General features: G+C 43.9%; 1 protein-coding gene across 1 annotated transcript; it reads right to left on the bottom strand.

Moving 5' to 3' along the window:
* Nucleotides 1-718: 718 nt before the first annotated feature.
* Nucleotides 719-21,689, bottom strand: LOC103190251 (ETS domain-containing transcription factor ERF-like). Its single transcript, XM_042342264.1, has 6 exons — nt 21,686-21,689; nt 17,420-17,513; nt 15,251-15,333; nt 7,994-8,228; nt 5,160-5,586; nt 719-760 (listed from the first exon to the last, which is right to left on the bottom strand). The coding sequence occupies exons 1-6, from the start codon at nt 21,687-21,689 to the stop codon at nt 719-721; spliced, it is 885 nt and encodes a 294-aa protein (XP_042198198.1).
* Between the last annotated feature and the right edge of the window lie 3,776 nt (nt 21,690-25,465).

Here is a 25,465-nt window from a genome sequence, read left to right as displayed (position 1 = left end):
CACTATCATGGTAGCCCGCTATTGCGGGAGCCCAGTATTGGAGGAGTTCAATGACGGGGTAGGCCAATATATTGGGAAAACAATATTGCAGTGACCACTATCTTGAGAGCTCAATATTGGGTGAGCCCAATAACAAGACAAATATTTGGGGGAGTCCAATATCGGGAGAGCCTAAAATCATGGATCTCAATAACGCGGGAGACCACTATCAGGGGGGCCAAATATTGGGGAAGCCCACAATTGCGGAAGCTCACTATCGGCGTGCCTAATATTATTGGAATCTTATATCAGGGGAGCCCAATAATAGGTGAGGCTAATAACTTGGGAGCACAATATTGGTGGAGGCCATAAAATTGAAAGCCCAATATCGGGAGAGCGAACGATCGAGGGAAACCAATATCGATGGAGTTCAATAACGGGGGAGGCCAATTCTTTGGGAGGTCAATATTGGAGATGACTACAATCTTGTGAGCCCATTATTGGGCGAGCTCAATATTGAGGGACCCCAAAATCAGCCGAGCCCAATAATGAGGTAGGCCAATATTAGGGGAGTCCAATATCAGGGGAGCCCAATAACGGGGGAGACCACGATCAGGGGAGCCAAATATTGGGGAAGAACACTATTGCGGGAGCTCACTATTGTGGGAGCCCCATAAAATGGAGCCTAATATTGTGGGAGACCAATATTCAATGAGCCCACTATCGGGAGAAACCACTATCAGGGAAACCCAATATTGAAGGAGTCCAATATCTGAGGATCCTGCAAACGGGGGAGCCCACAATAAATGGACCATAATATTGGGGGATTCCAATTTTGAGGGAGGCCACGATTGAAGGAGTCCAATATTGGGGGAGCCCACTATTGGGGGTACACCAAAACGGGGAGCCCATTATAGAGAGACCACAAACTCGGGGGAGTCCAATAACAGGGGATGGCAATAACTTGGGAGGCCAATATTGGGGTATCCCACGATCTTCAGAGCCCAATATGGGGAGAACTAACTATCAAGGGATCCAATTTCAGGGTAACCCAAAAACAACGCAGGCGAATATTGTGAGAGTCCAATATTTAAGGAGCCCAATATTGGGGAGCTTTCTATTGTGGGAGCCCAATGTCAGTAGTGCCCACTATTAGGGGAGGCACTATTCAGGGGAGTCCAATATCGGAGGAGCACAATATCGGGGGTACCCACTATTGCAGGAAGTCCGATATTGGGAGAGAACAATATCAAAGGTGCACATTATCAAGGGACCCCAATATTGTGGGTGTTCAATACCGAGGTAGCGCAGTATTCGGGCATAATAGTAGAGCCTACTATCAGGGGAGTCTAATATCGGGGAGCCCACTATCCGAGGAGCTTACTATCAGGGGAAGCCCACTATTGGAGGAGCCAACTATCGAGGGATCCCAATATAGGCTGAGCACAATAACGGGGGAGGTCAATATTCGGGAAGTCCAATTTTGCAGGAGCAAAATTCAGATCGGGGATCTGAATATTGGGGGAGCCCACAATCTGGGAGCCTTCTATCAGGGGTGCCCAATATTGGGGGTGCCCAATATCGGGGGAGCTCATTGTTGGGTAGCCCACAATCGCGGGAGTGCAATATAGGGGAAGCCCGCTATCGGGGGAGTGCAATATCAGTGAGTCTACTATTGGGAGAGCCCAATATCATAGCAGCCCAATGAGAGAATATGAACAAATATGTGAAAAAAACGCAAACAAGTGATAACACGCAAAAACGCCAATAAACATGAAAGAAGTTGCTAAATATGTTGACAAAAATCATGAGACAAAAGTACTTGAAAAAAAACGTAGAAGAAATGACAACACACCAAAATACGAAAAAAATTGACAAAAATTAATGAGGAGACAATAGAATAAGATACATGAAAAAACCTCAGACCAAATGATAGCACAGAGAAACACCNAAAAATGTGAAAAGACACCAAATTTGTTGACAAAAAAGGCAAAACAAATGGTAAACCACAAAAATTCAGAGAAATACTCGCCAAAGATGTTAAGAAAAACGAAGAGGAGACAATACAACAAAAAATACGTGAAACAATACAAAACAAATGATAACAATAAACATGAAAAAAGATACCAAAAAACAAATGATAAACCACTAATAAACGTGAAAAAAACAGCAAAGTTGTTGAGAAAAATAATGCGAATTCAATACGGGAAGAAAAATGTGAACAAAATGCAGAACAATGAGAACACACACACAAAAATGCGAGAAACATGGAAAAAGACACCAAAGATGCGGAGAACATGATGGGGAGACAATACGACAAAAATACATTGAAAAAAACGCAAAACAAATGATAAAACACAAAAACACCAATATACACGAAAAAGATGCCAAAGATGTTGAGAAAAATGATGTGGAGACAATATGAGGAAATATGAAAAAAAAAAGCAAAACAAATAATAACACACAAAAACATGGGAAAAAAACTTTTTTCCTCGAGTCATATAGCTCAGTGGTTAGAGCACTCACTTTGTAAGCGAGAAATGTGGGTGAAATCCTGGGCAAGTTTCCTTACTCCACATGCCCGATAATAATCCCTCAAGAAAAAAAAACAATAATAACCAAACATGTTGAAAAAAATAACGAGGAGACAATACGGAAAATTACTTGAAAAAAACGCAGAACAAATGATAACACACAAATACTCCAAAAAACAAGAACAAAACACACCAAAGATGTTAAGAATAATGATCAGGAGTCAATATAACAAAAATATATTTAAAAATACTCAAAACAAATACAACACACAAAACTCGAAAAAACGCAAAAAAAAATACCAAAGGTATTGCTTTGTTAAAACCGTTGTGCAAGTTTTGTTTTCTGGACATGGCCTCGCCCTTCTTAAAACACTTTTCATGTTGGGAGGATCTCCCATGGTACTGGACAGTGAAGAGTTTACACCCAAGCTGGATTTGATTCAGGGAGGTTATGGCAATGGGAGTAGGATGGTGAGGGAAAGATGATTGACCATCTTGAGATGGATCTTGAAGGAGACAAGGAAACAAGCAAGACCTCTGTCTCTAGGATGGAGTTCCAGAGAGTGGGCAGATAGAGTGAAAGCCCGACTCCCAATGGTGAATGAACAGGGCTGGGGACATGATGCAGACCAGTGCCTGCCGAGCGCCAGGAGGGAACAAGGGAGGGCCTTTAGAAAGTCATAATAAGGATGGGGCAAGTCCATGGAGAACAGGGATTTCAAAGTGAGAACAAAGATCTTCAACTCAGTCTTCTGGCAGATGGGGAACCTGTGGAGTCCAGCCAGGATGGGAGTGATAGGCTCACAGAGTTAAGTGAGAGAGAGGAATTTCTTAATCTAGATATTTGGACCTGATTTCTTTTGTAACCACTTCAAGAATGTATCCATATAAATTGAATGTGAATGAGCAATATTTAAATTGTTTACTTTATTTTATATATTGTTTAAATATGTTTTCCTTACACAGATTTCACAAGTCTAAACAACACACTGGATAGCAAGCTAACATTTACAAAACTTATACTCAAATGGATTGATCAAACACGAAAATTGTAAGAAACTGAGAGATGCTATGAGGCATGTTTTGTAAATTGGCTGAATTAATTTTCTTCTATGACGTGAATAGATGGATTCTGGTTTCTCAAGATGTCAGTTTTTTTTTGCATTTTCCCAGAAAAATCATGAGTGCTTTATATTAAAGAATATATTTTATTCAGAATTTCAACAAAGTACTTCTCTTTTCATATCAGAATCTTTTATGAAAACTGTTGGGTGGCAACATTGCTCAGGGAATAGCATCGTCACCCAGATACAAAAGGTTTCTAACCTCAAGATCCAAGACGACACTTTGAACTCCTAGTCTAGGTTATGAGTACTCGTTCAGTGCTCCAGTTCAGTACTAGGGGTGCTCTGCATTGTTGGAGGTGCTGTCATTCAGATGAGACATTAAACCAAGGATCAGGTAACGGGTATCTTCAAGTGATTCCCATGGTATTTTTTGGAAAGAGAAGGGAGTTTATCCTGGTATCTTGGCTAACAAAGCCCCAAAATAAAATTAGTTATTCACATGTTTTGCAGGATGTTGCCCAACAATCTGACAGCTGTGTTGACAAAAACAACAGCTTGTATTTACATAATTGCCTACGTGGGGTAGAATTTACTAGGCCTTAACAGTGGTAGAGTAAAAAATAGTAGCGAAACTCTAAGTATAAGAGAAAATCAGCCAGTGAGCAAACAACAAATAATACTAATAATCAGAACAATCCACATGGAATTTGGTGACATCTTAATCTTGATTCTGTGCAAACTAAATTTATAGAGCAAAACATTGTCCCGTATCAGGCAGGAACCAGAGAAATTGATTTAATTCTTGTTTATTTCTGTTTCATTTTGAAGTCTTTTTAGCCATATGTTATTTTTCGGTCAGAAAGCAACATATTTTCTGATACTTGACTTGCCGATATGAGATCATAATTGCTTCTATGGTTTTCTGCTACCGCTCAGAATCTGAATTCTGACTCTTCCATCTCCAAACAGGTAGTTTTGTTTGATATATATTTGGAGAATGGAAAAGCCAGTGGATAATTTAAGTGAGATAGATTTCGGTAAAGTAGAGGACAAAGAGGGTAGGACATCGCCTGTAACACAAACATTTGGTAAATCCATTGACCGTTATCACATTTAATGCATTCATAGACACCTTGATCACAATGTTAATGCGTGAATCAGTTTCTACGAATGTGGTGTCCAATTCAAAGGACAAAATATTTCAAAAGTTAAAAAAACTGTCTTTTTTAACCTATATTTAAAATAGAATACCGTAACGGTAATAAAGGTGAAGGAACAGCTGTTAGGTATCAATATACATTTTGAAGTGATACACAAAGGATTGAGAAAGTGTGGATGCAGTGATTCCTGAACAAGGTGGGGGAGAGCAAACCGAAAAGCATTTATGTGTATTTCAACATTGGGATGCTGCACTGATCTATTCAGCTCTGTATACAGGTCACCTGTGGGGTGGCCTGAGCCCATTCCGCCTTGTATGCGCTTCAGGAAAGCACTGGTCAGTGTTTTATATACAAATAAACATGACAAAAGCCTTCATCCTTCACTCAGACACAACAAATAACCCAAAACTACATCATACCTCTGAGGGAACCCGGATTCGGAGCTGAGCAGCCTGGAAGGACTCAGATCCAAGATTCTGTGGAGTGTGCAGAGCCAGGAGCAGTGGCACAAACAGAGGCCGGTTCAGGATCAGGGAAGTGGGCAGAGATTGGGAAGGGGGCACAGCCAGAGGCATGGGCAGAAATGGTTTGGGAAAGTATAGGGGTATGGGTAGAGATAAGCGAGGGGGCACTGCCATTGGTGTGGGAAAGGGCAGGGGTGTGGACTCGGATAGAGGTGGGGATAGAGGTATGGGCGAGGGCAAGGACTGGAGCCCAGATAGCGTGAGGTGTCTGTTATTCACATCCCAGATTGGGTAATGAACAAGGAACAGGTGACTGAAGTTAAACTTGTAGGTGAAACGTTTCCCCTTTGTCTTCTGCAGAATCTGCTTGTTATAATAATACCTGGAGAGAGAGTATGAATACGGGCAAAGAAAATGAAGAGAAAAACAGAATAGTGGAGAGAGAAAATGAGAGGTGAGGGGACAGAGAAACAAAATAAAGGGGAGAAACACCTGAGAGGAAGAGAGAGAAGAGACAGAGTATGAGACAGACAGGCAAATACAGAAGAATTAGGGGAGATCTTATTGAAACATATAAGATTCTTAAAGGGCTGATAAAGTAGTCACTGAGGGTCTGTTTCCCCCGGTAGGAGAATCTAAAACCAGGGGTCACAGTCTTAAAATTAAGGGTCAGCCTTTTAGAGCAGAGTTGAGGAAACATATCTTCACTCAGAGGGTAGTGATTTATGGAATTCACTACCCCAGAAGGCTCAGTCCTTGAACAACCTCAAGGCTGAGACTGATTGATTTTTAAAAAAGAGGGATTAGGGATATGGGGATAGGGCAGGTAATTAGGGTTAGGTCTGAAGATCAGCCATGATCTTATCGAATGACAGGGCAGGCTCGAGGGGCCGAATGGCCTACTCCTGCTCCTAATTCTTATGTTCTTATGTTTTTTAAAGATGTTGATCAAAGAGAGAGGAGAGTGGGATGAAAGACATCTGGCTGAGAGATTACATAGAGAGAAATAGAATTCATAGAAATAGACAGGGGAGGGTAGAGTTGAGGGAAGAGAGAGCGAGAAGATAGAGAATGGAGAATATAAAGATATGAGAAGAGAATTCCATTTTGTACAATAATTTATTTACAAGTGAACGTTTAGAAGTGAAAGAGAAGGTAAAAAGGATAGGAAACATATGGATTCATTGATAGAAGAGATAAATTGGAAACAAAGGGATGGAGACAGGACACATTGCAAACAGAGGGATAAAGAGCAGACATATTGGGGGAACGACCTGGAAATAGAGTAAACACTGAGAAAACAGTTGCAGAGGAAATATGCAAGGGAAAAGACAGATATGGATGAAAAGGTGGCAATAGAGGAGAAACACCCAGATCAGAGGGATAATACAGACTGAAAAGGGGATGTAGAGGAGATGCACTGGTGATGTTTGTGTCTTACGTACCACCAATGCTTCAGAGTATCCAAACCAAACTGAAAATTGCACATATTGGGTTTCTGCACGTGTCAAACACCAAAAAAAATCCCTCATTGGAGGACAGCTCAACAGTTCGAATTACACAATGTGAGAAATAACCTCTGTGCATACCATTGAAAGTTGAGACCTTCCATCATTGATATAGGCCTGTCAGCCTTGCTCAGTTGTTAACAATCTTGCCTCTGAACAATCTCAAAACTTAGAACTCAATATCATCTACATTATTTGAGGTACTGTCATTAAATTGAAGTCACATTTGCCTAATCAGGCAGATGTTAAAGAACATAGGAATTGTTAGACGATTATGCAACAGAGTGGATCCCATGGCACTTTTAAAAAAGAAAATCGAGCTTCTCCCAGTGTCCTGCTGACGTCCCCCCACTCCCCACCAAAATTAAAGATGCCCAATGGTATTAAGTGCAGGTTTTAAGGCGCATAGAAGTAATAGCATTTATGGCAAGTTTTGGAGGCGCAGATGGAGGTGGAAAGACTTTGGGCTAGAGTTCCAGAGATGAGACACAGAATAGCATGAAGCTTGCCCACTGATGCTGGCATAGGTCTGTCTGGAAGCAGGAACCAGACAGTGTTTGCTGAGAGCAGGGGTTGGTCAGGGCAGTAGGAATGGTGCAGCGATGGGCTGGCAATATGAAGTCAACAGAAACAAGCAAGGGTGGAGTGGTTGAGCTCGGGGCCTTTTGGAAAAAAAGCATGTGCTGCTGAGTTCTGGATGGTAAGCAACTTGTGTATAGTGGGGCTGGAGAATCCATTGAAGAGGTCATCAAGAATACTTTACATTCAACGTGAAACCAGACTCCAGGTAGTGCTTCCAGCACCCATCACACCAAGCTTCAGAATTTTCTCATGAGCAATTTGATGGACATCGCTCATTCCTGTGGTGGGAAAACCTATCCAGGACAGCTAGCTTGTGATTTGTCCACAATGGTGTTCCAGACGTCCAAATCCAATATCATGTCACAGACTTAAAGAAAATCATCCAGGTGCTCATGTGAGGTGCTTTGTAAATAGACATGAAGCTGACTTAACCTCCAGGTTCATTAACAAGTGGACAGTATTGACTGGGAACAGAGGAATATGGAGGAGACACACTGGGAGATAGGATAGACACTGGAAACAGAAAGAGGTAGAGAATACACACTGGGCAACGGAGGAGACAAGCTGGATATTTATGGGACTCTATGGGAAACAGAAGGACAAGTCGGGGGGCGACTTGAACAGCATTACGAAAACGCAAATGCAAATCACTGAGAAAATGATAGAGATGGAGAAGAGGCTCAAGAACCCTGTGCTTACCTGAGAGCACGACTTAGCTTGTCATAATTCATGTGCTTTTTCCCCTTTCGCTGCCCCCACAGTCTCGCCACTTTCTCAGGGTCTATGATCACGAATTGTCCATATTCCCCCTGCCAGCATATCACTTCTCGATACTCTTCCCTCTGGAGCAAATCCAAAATAAAATGCCAGAGCTGAATTTGTCTGCTCCCAGGGCTGGACTCAGACCTGTAGGCCCATTCTGGGAACAACCATCCTGTGAAAATAAAACAAGGTGCTTAGCTCAGTTGATATCACTGTTGTCAACTTGGTCAGAAGTGGTTGGTTCAAGCTAAATAACTGAGACTTTAAATTCATAATTCTGACTGTCTGTATTTTTCTCAATGCTTGGACTTTCCTCTGGAGAGGAAATAGCTCCTCTGAAGCTACACCTGTGTGGATTTCTCTATCGTTCATCATTAATCATAGAACAATAAACATTTCCAGTGCAGAAGAAAGCTATTTACTGCCTCCGCTAAGCCCACTCTCACCTCTGAGTCAAAAATTGGTGGGTTCAATACCATGTCAGTACTTGAAATCACATTGTCTGAGATTGTAGTGCTGGAGGTATGCTGTATTATTAGAAATACTGTCATTCCGATGAGATGTTACAACAAGTTCAGGTGGGCGATAAAGATCCCATGGATATATTGAAAAAGAGAAGGGAGTTGGAGAAGAGAGTTTCTCCCAGTGTCATGGCCAACGATCCCCCAAATATAATTGGTCATGCACTCATGGGACATTGCTATGTACAAATTGGATGCTGCATTGGCCCACAAAATACATTCAAACTGCACATTTGAATGGAATACTCACTCTCTCCCCATAGTGAATCATTCTGTTTACCTAATTCCAGAGAGTACAGGGTGCAAGAGACAACCAAGTCTTGGGCAAGAGATGAGATTGGGGACCCCAGAGTGTGCGTTGGAGTTTAACCCAATAAAATTATTTTGCTTGCATGGGAAACTTCTCAATGCCTGTCTAGCCAGAACCACCATATCCTGAATTTTCACATTGGGAGGAATGTCCAAAGGCGCTGGACAGTCAGGGATTTGGACTCAGCTGGGGTTTGGAATCAGGGAGTGTGGAGGGCAGGGATGGGAAGGGTAGGAAGGTGACCGAATGCATGATCAAATAGGAGGGTCTTGATATTGGCCTTGAAGAAGACAAGGGAGGGAGCGAGGCGAAGGGAATGTTCTCCTCAGTCGCTCTCCTCCACAAGTGCCTCGGCTCCACTCTCGATGCCCTTGCTCCTTCACCTCCCAAACTGCCTCCTGCTTACACAAGACATCTTGGTACACCAGCCACCTCTGCGCCCTCAAGACACAGGTACTTGCTGCCAAACACACCTGGCTCAAATCTAACTTAATGGTCCATTGGCAGATCTGGCTGGATCACATTAAAATTTACCATCCGCCCTTGCCTCTGCTAAATCATCCTTCAAATACAAAATAACCTTGGAGGCCAAGGACAACACCAGGCTCCTCCTTACCACCACCAACTAGCTTCTCCGCCTACCCTCATACACTTTGCCCATCCTTTCCTCCAACCTCAACTGCGTTGAGATGTTGGACTTCCTCAAAACCAAAAACAAGGGAATCCACTCAGCTGCCTCTGCCCTTCCAACACCTACCTCTTCCACACCTCACCCGCACACTCCGGTCCCTGCCTATCCCTTCCTCCACATTTTAGAATTTATCCACCCCCCCCCCTCCTCTCTCACCATTATGACTCATATGAAACCCACCACCTGCTCTTTCAATCCCATCCCTACCCCACTTCTTACCTCCCAGCTCCAACTCCCTGGCTCCTTTACTCGCAGACATCATCATTCCTGTCTTGTGACACTGATCCAACCCCCTTAAATAAAAGCTGTCATCACCCCTATCCTCAAAAAACCTTCACTGGACCCATTCCTGCTCCCCAATTACTGACAATCTCCAACCTCCTTTTCTTTTCCAAAGTCCTGACATGAGTCGTTTTTTCCACCACTCCCTATACAAACCCTTCCAATCAGGTTTCCATGCTACCCACAGCACAGAACAAGCCTTGGTCAAACTGCCCAATGACATTTTATCCATCTGTGACCAGGGCTGTCTGTCTCCTCATCTTTCTTGACCTCTCTGCTGCCTTTGATACCGTTGACTACTCAATCCTCCTCCACCACCTCTCCTCTCATTTCAACCTTCATGGTTCTGCCTTATGTGGTTCAGATCCTACCTCTCACACCATCTCCACTTTGTTTCCACAAACGGTTTCTCCTTCAGCCCCTGCACCATCTTGCGCGGCATTCCTCAGGAGACTCTCCTTGGTCCCCTTCTCCTCAAAACATGTACATGCTGTGATGGTTCTCACTCCTTGATGTACATGCAAATTTTATTACTAAATACGCTTTTCGTACTTAGTGGCCTCCTCTCTCCTAACCCTGTCAGTGTGAGTTCCAGTTTCGAAGGTGACTCAACCGATTCAGTCACACTCACAGACCGGTATTCCCAGTTAACTCCAATGCCCGGTAACTGGAATGTCTAATCGGAGTTTGCTCGCACCAACAGTACTCCAATGTCGACAGCTTCTCTCTGAAGTTCTTACTCCTTTTCTTGTTTTAGAATATTACAGAGTCTCAAACATACAGTTGGTAGAAACAATAGCTCTTTATTAAGACCTAGCAACCCTTGGCTGCCTTGCATATAAGGAACTCAACAAATTAAGATACGCAACAATAAGATATACAAACATGACTATCAGACATAAATATATCAACTTGTAGCACAATACTACATTAGTAAAATAGATTTAAACCAACGCAATAGTAGAGTAGTCCTGTACACGTCAGTACGTCGCTGACGGTGACCGTTACCACTATAATAGGCAAGCAATGCGAGGGCTCTTTCCCACGCAAGAGCGCATGTACTCTTCCACTCTCCAGGCTGCTTGTTAACTGACTGTCAATCAATCAGCCCAGGACCTACACATCGTTGCACCCCGGGTACCTCATGTACTCTGCTAAGTCCTTTGCAAAAGCTTCTGCAACTAAATCCATTTAAAGCAGCAGCAGCACTTCCTGTTTCCCTTAAGTAATATTATATATTTATCAGACATCAAGACATCATGAGATCTAACCTTCAAAGGTTGAATGTCAACAAGATCAAGGCCCTCCTGATTGGCTCCCGTTAGCACCTCCACAGCTTAGGCACAGGCAGCAGCACCATCCACGGCTGCAAACTCCACCTCAGTGAGCTGGTCCAGAACTTTGGACATCCTCCTGACATAAAAGGCACTATACAAATGTAATTTGTTGGTGTTGTTTGGCCCTCAACTGTCCTTTCTATCCCACAACTGAGCCATGACCCACCTTGCCTTGCCCCACCTTCGCAACATTGCCTGGTTCTGCCACTGCCTCTCCACTCAGGCCACCAACACACTCATCCACACATTTATCACATCTAGGCTTAACTATGCCAACTTCCTACTTGTCGGAACTTCCAAACTCTTCCCTCCACAAGCTGCAGATTATTCAGAACTCTGCCGCTCATGTCCTCTCCCACACCAGGCTCGTGAGCCTATCACCTCTACCCTCATCTAGCTCCACTGGTTCCCCATCCCCCAGAAGATAAGAGTTCAAAATCATTGTCCTCGCCTTCAATGCCCTGCATGGTCTTGTTGCTTTCTGCTAACCCCATAGCAACCTGCCCGCTCCCTCCGCATAGCAGGCTCCGGCCTGCTCCATGCCCCCTGCCCAGCCCGCCCCACCGTTGGGGGGCAGGCCTTCAGACTCTTGACCTGCAACCTTTGGAACGCCATCCCATAGTCCCTTCCCCTCACTCCCTCCATTGCCTTCTTCAATGCATGTCTCAAGACCCGCTTCTTGGACGGTGCCTTCGGCCACCTTCCTACCCTCCCTTCCCTCCACCCTCCCTAATTCCAAACTTACTGCAATCATGGGGGAAGGTGGAACCAGTCACGACACAGATTTGGGGGTAGAAAAGAATTTCAGGGTCAAAGAAAGATGCAAGATTCTGTACTAGCTTAGTGAGGTGTATAGTGGATGAAGTGTGGAGGTGCTGATGGGAACCAAGCAGGAAGGCCTCGGTCTTGTTGTCATTCAACTGAAGAAAATTAGCTCTCATTCAGGACATGATATCTGACAGACATCAAGGACAGCAGTGGTCCTGGAGTCGAACGTGGAGGCGGAGAGATGGAGTTGGGTGTTACCTGCAAACTTGTTGAGCGCATGTCTGCGGATGATGTCACCAAGGGGGAACATGTAAATATTGAAGAGGAGAGGACCAAGGACAATGAGAAAGCTGGTCTTGTCAAAGCACAAGTACCCTGCTTGAGGAACCCTACATGAGATGCTGCGAGAGCTGGAGGAGAAGCTGTTCATGGGGCAAAGTGGAGCCAATGGAAAATGTATCATTTGAACTAATCAAGGACAGGACCTTAAAGATTGAGGTGAATGGAAATGCAGCAGAGGAGAATAGAATGATTAACAGTATTGAAGGCAGAAGAGGTCAAGGTGGATGAATAGACAAGGGAGCTTTGATCAGAGATGGACACCCAAATTTCTTTGATCCTCCACAGTTCTTAATTTCTCCCCATTAAAAAAAATTCTGCTTTATCTTTTTTCGGTCCACAGTGGATGACCTCACACTTCCTTACATTGAACTCCATCTGCCACAGCTTTGCCCTCTCACTTAATCTGTCGAAGTTCCTTTGTAACTTCCTATTCCCATCTACACAACTTATTGAGCTTCCTAACTTAGTGTCGTGTGCAAACGTGGATATAAAACTTACCATTCCATCATCCAAGTCATTTATATATATGGCAAATAGCTGAGTCCCAGTACAGACCCCTGGGGGACATCACTTGTCACCTCCTGCCAGTCAGAGAACGTTCCCTTTAGCATGTGGGATACTAGGCTTTATAAATACGGGCAGAGCATACAAAAGTCAAGAAGTTACGATGACCCTTTATAAAACACTGGTTAGGCCTCAGCTAGAGATTGTGTTCAGTTCTGGGCACCACACCTTAGGTAGGATGTCAAGGCATGGGAGAGTGCAAAGGACATTTACCAGGAATGAGGGACTTCAGTTATTAGGAGAAATAGAGAAGCTAGGACTATTCTTCTTGGAGCAGAGAAGGTTAAGAGGAGACTCAATAGAAGTTTCAAAATCATGAGAGGGATTCGATAGGGTAAACAAAGAGAAACTATTTCAGCTTGTTTGACAGACATCAGGGCCTTGAGGAGCACAAGCTCCATGCAGCTGAATTTCCTGGCAAGAGAGAAGCCATACTCTATGCCTCATTGTCATTGTCTTCTCTCCTGTGCATCTGAACTCTTCAACCTCTCCAGGGTCTCCCTCAGACTCAATAAACCCGTGCACAACTTGAGTGTCAGGTTCGATCCCCAGTTTTCCTTTTTTTCCTTCTCTGTCATATTGGTTGCCCCTGTCTTTACCACACAACAAAAGTAGCCAAAACCCTTGTTCATGCCTTTGTTACTTCGTGGCTGGATTTATTGCAATATCCTCCTCGCTGATCTCCCTAGCTCCACCATAAGCAAAATTTAGAACTAAGTCAGAACTCCACTGCTCGACTGGCTCCAGCCTCCTGCTTGTCCCTTGGTCCCTCCACCATTGGTGGCTGGACCTTCAGCTACTGTGCTCCGAGACTCTGGAAATCTCTCCCTCAATCCGTCTGCCTTGTCCCTTCCCTCCCCACTTTCAAATACCACCTAAAGACCTTCCTTTTCGATTGTGCTTATGATCATTTTCCCACCTCTCTCGCCCTGGCTCAGGTTCAGACTCTGCCATTGTCAAGTGCTCTGGGACGCTATCCCATGTGAAGGGCGCAATATAAATGCAAGTTGTTGTTATTGTTAGAGCCAACCATTGGCACCAAACTTTGCCTGCTCCACTGGCTACCCCTTGCTTCCTTACCCACCACATGCGTCCTATGCGTCACTGCCTGTCCTCCTACTCGTCTGATGCTCTCGGGCCATCCATTTTGAGACCTAGTTAATTTCTCTGCTTTTCCATTACTTTTAAAAGGTTATCATTTATTATAGGTTATCTACCCCTTTTCTTCCTTCCAGATTATGTATGATTGCACTTTTGTGCTTAATTTTTTCCTGACAATTTTCTCCACCCAATCTTTTTTCCCTATTTCAGTATCCTCACCAAATTAAAACTTATGCTCCTCCTAGAAAAATACATTACAGCACTGTGAGAAGGACACTATAAATGCTATTGTTATTATTGTTGCCTATTAATGGTATATACAATAAAAGCTGATCTGTGTGAGAGGGATCTCAGGAAGCATGGAGATTGTGGGAGGGAGGACCAAGAAGTGAAAGTAGAAGAAATGAGAGAAAAAATTTGAACCACAATTTTTATTTCCCTGTTCCGAATAATATTTTTCCTGCCATTGGTTTTCCACCCAATCTATGGAGTGTCTTGGTTCTCCTGAAGTTTCTTACAGTCTTTTTCACTGTTAAACTACCCTATGTACAACCATGTACTCAATCTGTCTGCTTCCTACGATCTAACCAGCGTTTCCATGCAATTTTTAAAAGATAGAAAACAAGCCTTATGCCACATCCTATCAAAAGTGGATCCCTAAACCATAGCAGGACCTTTATCGGTCCCCTCAGATATTTCATTTGAAAGAAAACTGTTGTTAAATTTGTCAAACAATTACTGCCTTTAACAAATGTATGGCAACTCTCGTTAGTAATCATTTGTTTCTAACTGGTTCTTTCTATCATTCCATATTATTCTCTCGAAATGAATGTCCATTGTAAGGCTGAGTGGGCTTTCGTTACTTGGCTTACTCTTTTCTCCATTTCTGTACAAATGTGTTGTGTTAGCAATCTCTAGTGTTCTGTCACCATATTTGAATCCAAGGATGTTGAAAAGATTGTCAACAGAGCATCTACGATTGCCTTTTCAAAACTATTAATGAATCTGCTTTCACCACCCTTTCAGACAGTGTATTCCAGACCATAACAACTCTCCGAGTAAAAAAAAAGCACTGTCACTTTCAACAAGTTATAAAGATGATGGAGGAGATTGCCTCACATTGTCTGTCCCTGGGGTTTCTTGTCTGTATCCTTCTTTTCCCAAAGGGCTTCAGATTCTAAAGCAGCTGGTGAGGTTCCACTTGTGTCAACCACTTGGATGACCAGAAAACTGTTATAAATGTGGCAGACAGCAAGAGTGAGAGAGACAAACACTAACCTTGACTGAAGTACTCAGGAGTTAGCGACCCCAGCAGACTAGCTCTTGTAGCACGTGCAAACTCCATCCTACTGTTGTAGAGTCTGCAGAAAATGATTCAGAGGGTTAACACAATCTCAACCAACCATAAGTTGTAAAGATCTATGGGAGTCTCATGGTATACTACTACAGTTTGTCTCCTGTATCTTCCTCTATTCAAGTGTGATGGATTTGTGGTAAACAGAGGAAGCTACCTGCAGGAAGGGAGGGTTTGGGCCTGTTATTGAGCAGATTTATGCTGAGTATGAATACTACCAAAACCCCTCACATGATGACCCAGATTAAGCAGTTGGGCAAGAGTGGTTACACAGCATTGGACGTGGAATTCCAGAACATCAAGAGTAGTCAATCATGCCCTCTCCACAAGACTGCACTCTCTGGGTTTGAATCCAACTTGCGCCATGACCGCCACCAAGATCTGTCTCTTCAAATGGTTTCTCATTCCATCCTTGCATGATCACTTGCATCAAGGCTCTACATTTGGCCCCCTCTTTTTTCTGATTTACATTCTTCCTCAAGTGGGTATCCTCCACATGTATGTAGATGACACCAAAACCTACTTTTCTTTTCCTAGCTGTGACCCCCAGGTCCAATGTTGATCTGTCCAATTGCCTGGCAGACAGACCTGGATGAGAGTCAACTTTCTGCAGTTGAATATTGACAAGATGGAGGCAATCTTCCTCAGCTTCTGTTAACGTCTTCTCACCTCTGATCTCCTTAAATTCCCAGCCTTCCACAGACTCACTCACCCTATTCACAACTTGGCATCAGTTTCAATCCTCAGTTATCCTTCCTTCCCCACATCTGGTCCCTGACCAGGATCACTTTTCTACCCAGTCCACTCACAAACCATTCAACGTAGCTGAAACGCACTCATAAAATCCAATTGATTCAAAGCCTCATCGCTCATACCAATATCGGTACCTCCATCAACCTAGTCCTTGCCATGCACCATTGTCTCCTTATTGCAGAATGGATCAATTTTAAGATGCTCATAGTCGTGTATAGATCACTTCATGCTTTGCTAAGTTGTGACCTGTCTCCTCTATTTGCACCCTCAGTTTGGCTGCCTCTGGCTTCCTGTATGTCCCTCTTCCCTTCCACTCCATCATCAGGTCCACGCTTTCAGTCAATGCTTCCTGAAACTTTAGAACTCCTTTCTTCACTCCATTTGTCCCAACTTGCCCTTCTTTAAATCATACCTGAAGAACTTCCTGTGTCAATTGTCATCTTTGCTCTCTTCCAGCTGGGCATCAGAAACTGTTAAGCATTCAGAGCTGCTGCTTTGCATGAAGAGTGCTAAATAAATGAAAGTTGTTTGTTTTTAAAGGTCCAATCACTGCTGAGGGCAGATGTCCCTCGAATAGTTGAAGAGGAAACTGGTGGTCAGAGAATGCAGCTGCTTAAAAGGCATTAATTGTAGTCCAAGTTTGTGAACACACAGTTATGTTTACAAGGTTTGGAATCCACCTTAATTGGTTAGCAGAGAGATAAGCAGTTGCTGTTCAAGTTCTACACTTCTAACAGGTGGAACCATCACTCAATGGGAAGGGACACATGTCTGAGCTGTGGGCAAGAAGATGGTGGCCATGCTTTCATACAGTTCATCCTAATCTGGCTGTGGTACCTAGTCACCTTCTGACGTGAACTGAACTCATCAGATTTCAAATGCGTAACTGTTGACTGTCTTTCTTTGGGGAGAGGGGTCCAAGTATGCAGGGTCTCCTTGGAAATGAACTGGCCTTAAGGTTACATGCTTGGCAAAGTTTCAAATATTTCAATATTGAAATTGAGTCAACACTCTGTTGGTCTCCAGTCCAGTTCCTGAGTTATGCATGTCCACAGCACTCCAGGGTATTACTGGTGACAGTCCAGCCCAGCTTGGCTGATCAGCAGGACTTGGAAGGGCAGACCAATCATTGGGACAGGTCTTGTTATCATTCTACTACACTAACTCTAAAAGGCTAGCAGGATGAGTATTCCGACCTGGAAAAACAATGTTCAGCTTGCCATACAGTGCTCTCAGTAGCAAGCACTGTGCTTTTAGCATAATCTGGAGTTCTGTCTGGTTTGGGTACTCTTAAGCATGGTGGTCAGTTTCTGTATGTGTGAAATATCTAGCTAATTCACCTGTTCTCTGTGTATCTGCTCTGCATCATTGTGTTCTCATTGCGTCTCTTCTCCATCCCTCCTTTCTTAGTGTGTCTCCTCAATAAGCCAGTCACTACAACAATCACACAGAGTGTGGTAGAGAAATTGACAAAATTAAAGAGAGAAAAGGATGGATGGCATAACAGAAAAGGAGAGAGAAATATACAGAGAGGGCAACTAAAAATGACAAAAACAACGAAAGAGAAAGTTGCAGAGAGTATGAGAGAGGGAATTTAACACAGAAATTGAAAGAAAAGCTAGCGTGAGAAAAAGACAGGAATAAAAGGTCCGGGAGAGAATAAAATAAAGAGGAAAACAATAAAGGATTGTGAGGGAAAGGAAGAGAGTGAGGGAAATAAAGCACAGAGAGAAAGAAGATAGAGAGTCAGAGAGTGTAAAGAACAATGATAGAATAAAACACAGAGAGACAGACAGAAAATGAACAAAGAGTAAAGGAGAGAAAGGGAAAAATGGGAGGATGAGAGAAAATATCACAAAAAGGACAGAGGGGAAAAGAGAACAATCAAAAGAGAAAAGTACAGGTAACAAGACAGAACGCAGAAAGCACAAGGCAGAGAATGATTGACCAAATGACAGTGAGAGGAATATACAGAAAGAGAAAAAGAAGAAATTGAAAGAGAGAGGGAACAATAAGCAGAAAGAAATATGAGAAAGGCTAGGATACAGGGGAAAAAAATGGAAAAAAAGGACACAGAGAGAAAAAGAACAGAGAGAGAAAAAGTAAGGGGAGAACAGGACAGTGAGAAAAATGGACAGAAAGAACATGGCGGGGAACAGGATAGAGTAATTAAAATCACTAGAACATGTTGCAGACATTGATGTGTATCGGATGTCTAATGAACAGTTGTTGATTGTCTTACATGGGGTTGCTAATGGGAGGGTGGTCCGAGCTGGACAAGCAGCAGGAAGGCTTGCCAGACAGTGATATCAATGGCAAGCTGTGCGGTTTTTGCTAGGGTGCCCAAGCCTTGGCTCTTGCTAAAGTGTGCAGGATACTTTCCAGAATTATGTAAGTAGAATGCATCCAACTCCAGGTGAGATGCATTGAACTCTCAGTTTGGTTTGGATAATTTCAGGCATGGCAATGGGTTTTTCATTGTGTTAGCCACTTATCAGACCAAAAAAATGAGAGATATATGGAGATAATGAGGAAAGAATCAGACTTCAAAAGACAGAATGGGAATAAGCGAAGAGAAACGAGAACCAAAACAAAGATTTAAATCAAACAAAGGCACATCAATTCCAAAAGATATGTTACAGTAGATACTGAGACAGAAAACTCTTTAAAACCTAAGCATGAGATGAATGATGTAGGCATTGGTTTCTGGTCATCCTCTTCTCTGCCTCACTCCTTTGGTCACTCACCTCAGGGCCACGCTGCCGAATCTGATAACTGTCTGCAGTTGTGATGGTGTAAATGGAAAAAGGCAGGCTGGAGATATTTATATTTATCTTTATCCACCCTTCCCTAATAAATGTGTTTAACCACAGAATACGATTAATCCCTGGTACAATCTTTTCACCCGATTATACAGAGTAAATTCTCAATTAAATCAGATCAGCTTTGCTTAATCCCCACCGTCAGTGACATCATTAATACCACTCCTATGTCATCCTTTCACCTCCCCTTTAAGTCACTATCTTTTCACCACCCCTTCAACACCCCTCTCATATCTTCTCCACCCTTTCTTTTCTTCTTTTGGATTTCAAGATCCTCATCCTCACCTACAAGGCCATTCACGGCCTTGCTCCCTCCTACCTCTCCAACCTACTATCCCCCTACCTACCTGCCCGTACCCTCCGTTCCTCTGGCTCCGGTCTGCTCCACGTCCCCCGCCCCAACCGCCCTACTATCGGTGGTCGGGCCTTCAGCCTCTCAGCCCCGAGGCTCTGGAACTCCATCCCCCAGTGCCTTCGCCTTGCTTCCTCCCTTTCCTCCTTCAAGGCCGGTCTCAAAACCTTTCTCTTTGACCGAGCCTTCAGCTCCCCTCTCGACTCTCTTCCTCCTCCTCGCTCCCTCCCTTCCCTCCCCTCACCCTGACCATTTCCCCCTCCTCTCTCCCTCCCTCCCCTCACCCTGACCATTTCCCCCCAATGCTCGGGTCATGACCCAACTGTGCAGCGCCTTGGGACGTCCTCCTGACGTGAAAGGCGCTCTATAAATGGAATCTTGTTGTTGTTGTTGTTGTTGTTCTACTATCTCTGACTTTCAGCTCCCCATCATCACCATGCTTATCTCTTCATTTAACCATCCTTTAACATCCCTTTAAATACCACTCCGTCTCACCTATTATTATTCACCCCTCCTTATCCCCAATTCACCGCCCCTTCAAAATCCAAATACTGCTCTCATTTGACCCACCCCATCATTTTTAATCGGTTACTTTCTCAGATCCCTATGGTTAGAGGTAGAATAATCCCTTATACATAATATGCATTTACTTGTGACTCCAACTTCCATTCTCCATCCAAGTAAACAACCTCAACTGATAGTTTACCCTAGAGATACTTTCACATTAAATTATAACATAGTGACTATTTCAAGCAGGAGAAGACCACCTAACCTGGCACTCAATCAACAAACCCACACTCTTCCTTCTTTGAATTTACTGTTAAATCTAATAACCTCAATTCTCTTACCAAATTTTCATGAGGCTCAGAACTCTATGAACAATAGATTGGTGCAATTAAACATGGCCCATCAGCCCATCTGGTCCTATCCTTTCAGTACACTCATTTTTAATGAAGTAATGGAGAGTGGATGAAGGTAGTGCAGATGATGTAGTTTACATGGATTACCAAAAGGTGTTTGATAAAGAGCCACATAAGAGATTTGTAATCAAAATAGAAGCCCGTGTTATTAAAGGGACAGTGGCAACATGGATACAGAACTGGCTGGGAGACAGAGTGCAAAGAGTGGTGGTGAATGGTAGTTTTTCTGACTGGAGGGAAGTGAAGAGTGGTGTCCACCATAAGTCAGTATTGGGACTACTATTGCTTTGGTCTATATAAATGACCTGGACTTGGGTATAGGAAGTACAATGTCCAAGTTTGCAGATGATACTAAGCTAGGAAAAGTAGTCAATGGTGAGGAGGATAGTAGTCGACTGCAAGAGGACATAGACAGACTTGTAAAATGAGCAGACGAAGGGAGATGAAGTTTAATGTGGAGAAATGTGAAGTGATGTATTTTGGGAGGAAGAATGGGGAGAGGCAATATAAGATGATGGTACAATCTTAAAGGGGGTGAGAGACCTGGGGGTCATATAGTAAATCTTTGAAGGTGGCAGGACAGGCAGATACAGCTGTTAAAGAGCATCCGGGATACTAGGCTTTATAACTAGGAGCATAGAGTACACAAGTCAGGAAGTTATGATGAACCTTTATATAAAACACTGGTTAGGCCTCAGCTCGATTCCGGGTTCAGTTCTGGGCCCCACACTTTAGGAAGGATGTCAAGGCTTGGAGAGGGTGCAAAGGAGATTTACCAGGATGGTCAGCACCTTGGGACATCCTCCCGACGTGAAAGGCGCTATACAAATGTAATTTTCTTGTTGTTGTTGGTACCAAGAATGAGGGTCTTCAGTTATCAGGAGAGGCTAGAGAGCTAGGATTATTCTCCTTGGAGCAGAGAAGGTTAAGCAGAGACTTAATAGAAGTTTTCAAAATTATGAGGGAATTCAATTGGGTGAACAAGGAAAAATTATATCCACTGGCAGGTGGGTCAGTAACCCAAGAGCACCAATTTAAAATAGTTGTTAAAAGAAACAGAGGGGAGGTGAGGAGAATTTTTTTCACATAGCGAGTTGGTTCAAATCTAAAGTGTGTTGCCCAGAACTGAATACAGGCCTAACCAGTTATAAAGGTTCATCATAACTTTCTGACTTTTGTACCATCAGCTTATATTGCTTCTCCGCATTCTCCCTCCCAGAATGCATTACTTCACATTTCTCCACATTGAAGTTCTTCTGCCACTTGTCTGCCCGTTTTACCAGTCTGTCTATGACCATTTGTAGTCTGCTACTATCCTCCTTACTGTTGAGGTATCATCTGAAAACTTGTAAATTGTACTCGATATACCTAATTCCAGGTAACCTGTGTCGATCAAAAACAGCAGTGGCCCCAATATTGACCCCTGGGGGACACCATTGCTCACCTGCCTGCTATCAGAAAACAACCATTCACCACCACGCTCTGCTTTCTGTCTCCCAGCCAGTTCTGTACCCATGCTGCCATTATCCTTCTAATACCATGGCCTTCTATTTTGCTTATACACCTCTTATGTGGCACTTTATCAAATGCTTTTTGAAAATCCATATAAACGACATCAACCTTCATCCACCCTCCTTGTTACTTCATAAAAAAACTATCAGGTTTGTTAGACTTGATTTGCCTTTAAGATCTACATTGTCTGTCCTTCATTAACCCATATTTCTAAGTGAAAATTTATTTTTTCCCGGATTATAATCTGTAGAAGTTTCTCCACAACTGACATTAGGCTGACTGGCCTGTACTTACTGGGTTTATCCTTCTGCCTCTTTTTGTACAGGAGAGAAACATTTGCAAAACTCCAGTCCTCCGGCACCAATGCAGTGTCCAAGGAGGATAGAAAGATTATGGCCAGAGCATTCATTTTTCCACTCTTACTTCCCTCAGTAACCTAGGATGCATCTTGTCTGGACCGAACAATTTATCTACCTTGAGCATCGACAATCTTTTTAGTAACTCCTCTATTTATTCTTATCCGATTTGTCTACCCTTTCCTCCGATACTGTGGCATTGGCTGCATCCTCTTCTTTTGTGAAGACAGATGCAAAGTACTCATTCAGTACATCAGCCGTGCCCTCTGCCTCCACAAGAAGATTTCCTCTTTGGTCCCTAATTGGATTCACGCTTACTTTGAGTACATTTATTCTTCATATGCTGATAAAATACTTTATTTTTACACACTAATCTTTTCTCATACAATCTGTTTGACCCTCTTATTTCCTTTTTAAATTCTCCTCTGTACTTTCGATATTCTTTTTGATTATCTTCTATATTTTAGACTGGACAGTTATCATAAGCCTCCTTTTTCTGTTTGATTTTAATCCCAATTTCTTTAATCATCAAGGGAGGATGCCCTACTTTTTCCCTTTGCGGGAATGTATTTGTTCTGTCCTCGAACTATCTCCTCCTTGAAGGCTTCCCAGTGCTCATTAGCTGTTTTACCTGCCAATATTTCTTTCCAGTCCACCTTGGATAGGTCCCTTTTTAAACTCACTGACATTAGCCCTCTTTCAGATGAGTATCTTCACCTTGTCCCTTTCCACAAGTATTCTAAACTAACAATGTTGTGATCACTGTTATCCAGATGCTCTCCTACTGAAACCTGCTCCACTTCATTCTCCAGAACTAGATCCAGCAATGCTTCCTCCTCGTTGGGCTGGAAACATACTCCAGAAAAATTATCCTGCACACATTTCAGGAATCCTTCCCCTTTACACTGTTATTTTCCCAGTCTATGTTAGGATAATTGAAGTCCCCTATTATCACTACTCTATCGGTTTTGGATCTTTCTGAAATCTTCTTGTAGATTTGCTCATCTATCTCCTTCCCACTAACTGGTGGTCTATAGTAAATACCTAACAGAGTAACTGCTCATTTTCTATTCGTAACTCTAACCAAATAGATTCTCTTTTTGGATCCTCTAACACATTGTTCTTTTCCAGGGCCGTAACTGTGTCTTTAATCAATATTGCCAGCCCAGCACCCCCTCCTCTCTTTCCTTCCCTATCCCTCCTGAATACATTGTAGCCAGGAATATTCAGCCCCCATTCCTGCTATTGTTTAGCTGGGTCTCCATTATTGCCACTATGTCATTTCCACATGTGGCAACTTGAGGCTGCAGCTCACCAAGCTTATTTGTCACACTCCGTGCATTTACGCACAAGCACTCCAAAACCGACTTCATCTGCTATGCATTTCTCCCCCATCTAATCATTCCTTTTTCTAGATTACTCCGTTGTACATTGCTATTCGTCTCTGCCAGCTCTCCACATAACTTGGTTGTCCTCTCCAATGCTACATCCTGATTCCCTTCCTCACTCGAAATTAATTCAAACCCTTCCCCATAGCAATAGCTTACCTCCCTAGGAGGACATTGGTCCCAGCCCTGTTCAGGTGTAACCCATCCACCTTGTACAGGTCCCACTTGCCCCATAACTGGTCCCAATGATCCAGCAATTTTAAGCCCTTCTTTATGCATCATTTCTCCAGCCATGCATTCATATGTTTGATCCTACTGTTTTCTTGCATGAGGCACTGGGATAATTCCAGAGATAACCACCTTTGAGGTCCTGCTCTTTAGCTTTTTCCCTAGCTTCTTATAATCTCCCTATAGAATCCAGCCTTTTTTCCCCCTCCATGACTTCTGGATGTCCCCCTTCCGCCTGTAGAATATTTTGCCCATTCTGTGATGTCTTCAACCATGGCTCCAGGAAGGCAACATACCATGCAAGGGTCAAGTCTTTGGTTGCAGAAGCAACTGTCTACTCCTTTTACCATTATGTCCCCAATGACAATTGTATTGACACTCTTCCCTGTGTACCCCTGTGCATCCATTTGCTTTTGACTCCCCTCCAGAGGTATCATCACTCTAATCAATATTCAATATAGCAACTATTCTGTATAATACTTGTTTTCAGATTTCCAGAATTTTCAGATTTTCAGCATCTGCAGTATTTTGTGTTTGGAGTCAGAGACAGAGAACCAGTTTGTGAGTGCCACACTCTCATGGAATTTCTGCACTACCCATCCCCTCATCCTACAATGTTGGGTGGTCACCCACTCACTCTCCTTCTGAACCCTCTGTGGTTGTGGGCTGACCACCTTCTGAAACATTTGATTCATGAACTCTTCAGCCTCCCATATGCTATGTAATGACACCAGCCTCTCCTCAAGCTCAGAGCTCAAGCAGCCAGAGACATTTCCTACACATATGTCTGTCCAGGGCACACAAAGATTCCTGATTTTCCCCATGGCACACATTGTGCATGCAACCAGTCTCAGTTGCCCTGCCATATACCCAGACATATTCTATATAATAATAATACTTGCATTTGATATAGCAGGGAGCGGCGCCAGGACAGCGCGGGGAGGAGCTGGGCCTACCTTCTCAGGTACTTAAGCTCGACGCGGCAGGGAGACCAGCACAGCTGATCTGTGGGGCTGAGGAAGAAACGGGTTGGGGCGAAGCGGGGGAACCGCTGACATCATAGTTTTCAGGAGTGTGCGCGCGATACAAAAAAAAAACCTTTGCGACCCCCCCCCCCAGGGCTCACATCAAGGCCCACCATGGTCCTGTTAGGTTGGCTGCCCCAGCCCATGGGATAATGTGTCCGTCCACCTGACCGCTCGCTCCCGGTCCCCGCGTGCGCAATATGGCTATGACCCGAGCCCCCTCACCCCCTCCTCCCTCCTCTCTACCCCCAAACCCTCCCCCTTCTGCATCTCTCCTGCTCTCTCCTCCTCTCTCTCCGTCCCTCTCACCTTCTATCCCCACTTGACCCTCCCACAACCTCCCTCTGTTCCAGCCTGGGAATCCTCCGCCGGGCTCACCATGGCACTCGGCGTTGACTGTCCAGCAGCAGCCACATCGACTGCCCCATTCCCCACCACACTCGCCACCCACCCCGGACACAGACCCGGGGAGCCAACCTCTCCTCCCTTATCCCCATTTCCCCCACAACCTGGACCCCCCTCCCTCCCCACACACCCTTCTGTCAACCGTTCCATCCACATCGGACTTCAAAACATCCGCTCCCTCTGTAACAAGGCCCTGGTCATCAACGATCTCATCCTTGATGAGAGCGTTGACATCATGGCTTTAACGGAAACCTGGCTCACCCCAGGCGACACCTTCCCCCTCACGGAGGCCACACCACCCGGCTACACCTCCCACCACATCCCTCGCCCCAACCGCCGTGGCGGTGGTGTAGCCCTTATCTCAAGGACACCACTTGC

The sequence above is a fragment of the Callorhinchus milii genome, unplaced genomic scaffold (assembly GCF_018977255.1).
Source record: "Callorhinchus milii isolate IMCB2004 unplaced genomic scaffold, IMCB_Cmil_1.0 Scaffold19, whole genome shotgun sequence".
Lineage (NCBI taxonomy): Eukaryota > Metazoa > Chordata > Chondrichthyes > Chimaeriformes > Callorhinchidae > Callorhinchus > Callorhinchus milii.
The sequence above is the reverse complement of the archived record's forward strand: the minus strand, read 5'-3'. Positions and strand labels throughout refer to the sequence as shown.